This window comes from Colobus angolensis, unplaced genomic scaffold (assembly GCF_000951035.1).
Source record: "Colobus angolensis palliatus isolate OR3802 unplaced genomic scaffold, Cang.pa_1.0 Scaffold14, whole genome shotgun sequence".
Taxonomy (NCBI): Eukaryota; Metazoa; Chordata; class Mammalia; order Primates; family Cercopithecidae; genus Colobus; species Colobus angolensis.
The window spans coordinates 21,978,569-21,985,333 of NW_012114488.1; the positions used below are offsets into that span (position 1 = coordinate 21,978,569).

General features: G+C 43.5%; 1 protein-coding gene across 2 annotated transcripts; it reads right to left on the reverse strand.

Moving 5' to 3' along the window:
- Nucleotides 1-429: 429 nt before the first annotated feature.
- On the reverse strand, nt 430-2,911 carry TSPYL4 (TSPY-like 4). Of its 2 annotated transcripts, XM_011935046.1 has the most exons (2): nt 2,629-2,844; nt 430-2,451 (listed from the first exon to the last, which is right to left on the reverse strand). In XM_011935046.1, exons 1-2 carry the CDS (start codon nt 2,785-2,787, stop codon nt 1,543-1,545), a joined length of 1,068 nt encoding a protein of 355 aa, XP_011790436.1. In that variant the 5' UTR covers nt 2,788-2,844; the 3' UTR covers nt 430-1,542. The 2 variants fall into 2 exon arrangements, with proteins under 2 accessions (XP_011790436.1, XP_011790434.1); XM_011935044.1 differs by having other exon boundaries at nt 430-2,911.
- Between the last annotated feature and the right edge of the window lie 3,854 nt (nt 2,912-6,765).

Below are 6,765 nucleotides of genomic sequence, written 5' to 3' on the forward strand. Positions count from 1 at the left end.
AAGTGGAGTGAAGCTAAGTTTTGGTTGCCTTCACTCACATCCTGTTCAGGACCTGTCCTGAACCCATCACTGTGAGGCCCTTCTCTCTCTCCAGATTCTCAAACTGAAAGCTCAAGAAATACACAGGTTTTGGTAGAATGGATGGGGTAAAAGATAAAGATGTCAAAACCTGCCTAAAAGAACACTGCCTATAACTAAACAATTAACCTATAGGTCTCCCTTTGAAATTTTCAGACCTTGCTAAAGGAAGTGGGGTGGAGGAATAAGGGCAATAAGAGATCTGGAACCCATTTAATCATACCTTTCCTCTCTGAACACAATCAAGGAAAGAGCAAATTAAACAAAAAGCCTGCTTTGCCAGTTTTGTTTTCTGTTCATAAGCTAAAACTGCTTCAGAGTGAAAGGGAAGAAAAGAAGGGATGGGAGGGAGAGGGGAAGGGGGCGGGAGAGAAAGAGACACAGAGACGGAGGCATAAGAAGTCTCACATTCCAGAAATATCTCTTCCTCAATGCCCCAACTCTGGCAACTTTGTCATGTTCAGAGTGGGAGCAGGCAGGGAAAAGAGGAAATGCCTAAAGAAGTTGCTCAGATTAAGGATGGTTTGTTGGCTAGGAATCAGAAAGACTAAGCTGGAAGGGACTGCGTTCCAGCCTTGCTTTGGGCACTGTCACATATGACTGCCCATCCTGGTGGTAGGGAGTGTTCCTGTGAGCTCCCTGGGAGCTACATCTACAGATAGTTCCTGAAAGCAGACAATGGTGGCCTAAGCAAAGTTCAACCAGAAGGTGAGAGCAAGTAGGGATGGGCTATAGCAAAGGCTTCATACTTACCAGTAGCTGGTCATGATGTAGAGTAACCAAAGGTACAGGAAAATCCAATGTGATATCATAGAACACTTTTCATCTATTACCTCATTCATGCCTAGCAGTCACCCACCAGCCACCTTCTACCAGATAACCAGTAGGGTGGATGGCACAAGCCCAGGAAGGCAGCTGGAATCCAGTTGGTGGTAGTCTGGAATGTCCAATTTGGGTTGACGGCTGGGTTAAGATATCAGTTTTGTCTTGCAGTGGTAATACCTAAAGAGCTTACCATAAGTACATGGGTATCAGGTACACAGCCAGCATAAAGTATGAAGCCCAGTCAGTTATTTGTGAAGATGTATCAAGATTCTTTGTGGTACAGAACCACTTAAACTGGGAGAATACCAGGGTCACAGACAGGGTCCAAGTCATGCAAAGAAAGGCAGTATGGTACAGTACATCTATAGTATCATATGCTTGGCATAGAAGCCGTAGAAGGCCATGCACTTGAAACATGTTAACACAATGCAGAAAAGCATGAAGGTCCAGAGGAAGAATGGCATAGGCAGGTAAGCCAATAATCTTGCAACTGATTACTGAAGATTTAGAAGAACCAAAGGAAAAGATAATCCGCAGTATGAAGAGAAAGCAGACAGAAGACTGCATGCTGTTGGCCAAGCATAGGTCCAAGAGGAGGTGGTAAGGAAACTTGTGCAGAAGCTTCTCACAGGACAGAGATTAGCCAGACTGGAACCTGAAGGATCTGGCGCTCTCCACTGGCTGCCTTGGTGGGCCTCGAATTCCTCTACGGGGCCCTTCACCCATCAGGTAGTATTGTAGGGGATTGGGCCACAGTTCTCCTTTGATAATCTCTGCAATTCTGTCGAATTCTAGAAGGCTGTGGTCTGAAAACCAGTTGAAGAAACTAGGGATAGTGTTCCCTTCCCGGTTTCTGTGGATATGAGCCTGGGGATCTTGGCCTCGGTGCCAGCGGATTGGCGTGGAAAGAGACACCACCCGCCCAGAGGATCTGCGCTCATATTCCTTGACGAGCCCCTCATTTCGGAAGTAGGGGTTGCCCTGAAAGATGAACTTGAATTTGCAGCCTGCTCTGGGGTGTTTAAGCTCCTCCACCTCCAAATTGATCATGTACCTCAGCATGTCTTCATCTTGGCCACTGATCATAGGTGACAGCTGGGGGTGGTTTCGAAAGGCAGTGACCCAGAAACCTGGGATATTTTGGATAATGAAACTTCTGCGCTGCATGTGGAGCCTTCGCATGCGGCCAAACTTGCGCTCAAGCTGAAGGAAGGCCCTGTCAGCCTGGGCATTTACGTTTGACAACTCTTGATCGATGGCCTCCAGCGAGTCCATGCAGTTATTGATCTTCGGGCCCCTGGGCCGTGTCTCCTCTTTCACCCCTCCTGCCACTTTTTTTTCCTTCTGCACTACCTTCTTTTCCTCCATCACCGCCCCTGCTTCTCCCTCCTTTTCCACCGCTGCTGACATGGCGCACTTTTTAGTCGTCACTTCCTTGGCCTTCTTCCCGGCTATCATCTGAGACCCCAACCCCCCTGCGCCACAGGCTTCTAGAGCCTTCTGCCCAGCAGGGCCACGGGGCTCTCCAAGCTGACAGCCATTTTTCTGGCTGTTATCAGCAGCCTCGGAGGCAGAGGCTGCTTCCAGACCTTTCCTAGAAGGTGGAGCATCCTCCTGCCCGGCTTTGGTGGCCACACAGCCGCGACTCCCGGCAACTGGGACGCGGAGCGCGGGGCCACAGTCAACAGGATCCCGGGATGCACCTCCCTCCGCAGCGGTCTCCAGGCTGCCCCCACCTGTGTTCGCCATCACCTGTGTCGCCTCGGTTTCTTCATGGAGCCGTTGGCACTGGTCTAGGTCCGGATCTCCTGGGGCATGGTCGGGAGCAGCCAGGCCGCCGGTTTGGGCGAGAGGGAGCTTGTTGCCTCCATCCAGACCGCTCATTTTGGTAGAAGTCAGACTGGCGGTGGAAGGAGAGCTCCTTGTCCTCCGCAGCTGCCGCACTCTGCCCGAAACGTCTAGCGCCACCCTTCTTTTACTCTCGGCGGTGCTACCATGGCAACCGGTGATGTCACGGCGGTAGCGTCCTAACATCGCGCGAGAACTCTGCGCCGGTGACTACGCTTATCAATGCGTCGTGTTCCTTTGTCTTCTTGTCACAAAAAGAGTTTCATCGATCTGGAAGGGGAGTTTTACTTACGTAAATGGATGTAGACCAGACTCAAACATGTGAGAACTGTATTAATGTGGATTTGTAAGCCTCTGAATGAATTTCTAAGGCACCTAAGCTATTGTTTCTTAAAATAAGGTTAATTTCTGTCTATTCAAGTCAGTTCATAGGGCTTCTCGTGAGTAGGAAAGTGGATTCACAAACTCACAGGCCTGCCTTCTTTAAGGTATGGATTCTTGGCTATTACCAAAGAATTCAGATGAGCAGAGTTTGATTTTTAAAGAGAAGTGTTACTATGTTTAGTGTTATTTTTAAAATTAAGGAGCAGCTGAAAGGCAAACTTCTCTCATCCTAACAAGACGTAATAAAGGAATATTTCAATTTGTCTTACAGATTTTAAAGTTTATATAATTTGACCAACATTTACAAAGCAAGTGGATAGTATTTCCTCTTCACTTTTAACTAATAAAGAGTAGCAAAATGTTTTTCCTTACGTAGAGGTAACTGGCACAGGAGCACAAATTGAGGCTTTTAAGCGTTACTGAAAGAAATACCTCAGGGGATTTTAATTTCTAAACTGACGCATATGTTCTTTTCCTCAGGTTACAATCTTAATCTAAAAGCGGTTCCTGCTTCATAATGCCTGTAGACATGAAGCTAACAAATCTTTGCCAAAATGTGTTCATGTGGTAATTCACTGCAGCACAGGAGCAATAATCAGCTATGTGCGGGGGCATCTATGCTATTGTCTCTTAAAATATTTACTTTAAAAGTAAGGTTAGTTATTGTCTGTTCAAGTCAGTTAGCCCTTACAATTCATTTGATAGTGATTACCAGTACAATATGTTAGTTTGTTGGAGTGAGAATAATGGTGTTAATCCTTGGAAAAATGCAAGACCAAAGGGAAATTTAAATTTTGCATATTTATGTTTAATGTCTTACATTTATATTCGAATAAACGGTTATGATTATAACTCTTTGTAAAAGAAACTCCGTTTTGAGCACCCTAGATTATGATCACCTTCAAATACAGACTCAGAAGTACAGATTTAGAAAAAAAGGATTTAGAGGAATGCAGCATATATACCAAGACTTGTAGCGAGGGAAGGAGTGTAGCTCTGGTTCAACTAAGACAAAGTACCGATGAAAGGTCACTGGCAGATAATACAGAGAAACAGCCAGCCTTGCAGGGTTTTTTGTATGCCTAGTCAGCCTACCAAGGACAATGTGTCCAGAATGACCTCTTTACTGCCTGCCAACTAATCAGTTATCCCATAAGAAATAGCAAACAAGATTCACACAACAGAGAGCAATTATTTTTCTCTCCCTCTTTCCTCTTTGTCTTAATAAACGCTCTTTTTTTATTTGTGTGGTGAAATCAATCTATTGAGGTATCATCTTTGTAAACAAGTAAACAGTGTGTTATAATTGACTTTGTGACTTTGAATTATTGACACTGCTCTGTTTCTTTTCCAAAGAATCTTTGCAGTGTTGAAAGAGTAACTCTTTTCCGTTATAACCTGAGCCAAGTTGAAGAGAAGCAGGGAATACTGAATGAAAGTTACTTTTCCATACAGGAGGAAAAAAGTTTGCTATTATATAAATTTATAGAAAAGTATAAAATTACATGTGAACTTATTTTTCTTTCTGTGTGTGCCAAAATTTTTTAAAGATTTATATCTCTACTACTCAAAGCATTCCCATCTCTAGCTTTTATTAGCTCTGTCACCTGAATCATTTTTCACTCATAACCACCTGGCCATTCTTTAACACTCAGTTCATGTAGATTGTACTAGGCAGTTTAAATACGTTAGATTTTATAAACAAAGACCCAGTGAGCACAGAGAAGTTAACATGCCCGTGGTCACATATATATTAATTGGCAAACTGCCTCCTCCCACTTTAATTACTTTACCTCCTTCCTTAATTACTTGCCATTTTGACAGTCTTCTGATTTCTGTATAGCCCTTATGACTTTTACCATCCAACTTAGTACAGTTATGTTTCTTTTTTTTTTTTTTTTTTTTTTTTTGAGACGGAGTCTCGCTCTGTGGCCCAGGCTGGAGTGCAGTGGCCGGATCTCAGCTCACGGCAAGCTCCGCCTCCTGGGTTTACGCCATTCTCCTGCCTCATGGGACTACAGGCGCCCGCCACCTCGCCCAGCTAGTTTTTTGCATTTTTTAGTAGAGACGGGGTTTCACCGTGTTAGCCAGGATGGTCTCGATCTCCTGACCTCATGATCTGCCCGTCTCGGCCTCCCAAAGTGCTGGGATTACAGGCTTGAGCCACCGCGCCCGGCCAGTTATGTTTCACTTAATGACAGGGATTTTGTCATTATGGGAACATCATATAGTACATCTATCAAACCTAACTGCAATAGCCTACTACACATCTAAGCTAAATAGTATATCATATTGCTCCTAGGCTACAAACCTGAACAACACGTTGCTGAACTGAATACTGTAGGCACTTGTAACATAATGGTAAGTATTTTTGTATCTAAACATAAGAACAATACAGTAAAAATAGAGTATTATAAGTTTATGGTCCCACACTTGTATATGCAGTTCATCTTTGACCAAAATGTTATGCAGCAAATAACCGTAGTTATTTATCCTCTACTTTTTAACTTTATTGGCTGTTTCATTAAGGTCAATTTTATCCCAGCTAGATAATGATGACTGCATAGCAGCTTCTGTAGCATCTACGATAGTGTAGCCCAGTTACTGTCTCATAGAATGTTTTAATGAATCTTGATATTTAAGTGAAAATTTAAATTTAAATAAAAATTTTGAAAGATTTTACCAAAATGAATAGTGTGACTATCCTTGTGTTTCATTTCGAGGTGTGTGGATATATAATAGTAGCTATGAATTATATTTTACATTTTGCATATTAGAGTAATATATATTTTGTACATAGTAAAGTCTGTTCTACTGGAAATTGGCAGTAAACCTTACTACACAGAAAAAACTACATCAGTGGCCGGGCGCGGTGGCTCAAGCCTGTAATCCCAGCACTTTGGGAGGCCGAGGCGGGCGGATCACGAGGTCAGGAGATCGAGACCATCCTGGCTGACATGGTGAAACCCCGTCTCTACTTAAAAAAATACAAAAAACTAGCCGGGCGAGGTGGCGGGCGCCTGTAGTCCCAGCTACTCGGGAGGCTGAGGCAGGAGAATGGCGTAAACCCGGGAGGCGGAGCTCGCAGTGAGCTGAGATCCGGCCACTGCACTCCAGCCCGGGCGACAGAGCGAGACTCCGCCTCAAAAAAAAAAAAAAAACTACATCAGTGACTTATGATTCTATGGAAAAATAACGATGGAAAATGCCATGAAAATCTATGAGGTAGTTTTTATTTGCAAGGAGGAAAGATATTTAATGGAAGTTCAAGCATAAATTAATCCAGTCAAACAGGAATGACTTGACTAAAGTATACAGTAAAGGTTGGACAATGTGTGAAATCTCCCCTGTTGTTACATCTTTGGCCAGCAGTTTCTTTTTCAGAATGATACAGTTTCTGGTTCATTATAGCTTACATTTATTGAGTGTTTTCTACATGCCATATATACTTTCATGTGCTTAAACGTGTATCTCATTTAATTTTTACAAGGACCCTGTGAGGTGATATCATGACCTCCGCTTCACTATGCCTCAGAAGGAATTGAGGCAATGAGAAATAAAGTGGTTTATCGAAGATGACACAGCTCTAGTAGTGGAGCCACAATTTGAACAAGGTAATCTGACTAGAGA

What these genes read in the sequence shown, in the direction of transcription:
- TSPYL4 (XM_011935044.1), bottom strand. Translation starts at nt 2,787, where the DNA reads ATGAGCGGTCTGGATGGAGGCAACAAGCTCCCTCTCGCCCAAACCGGC.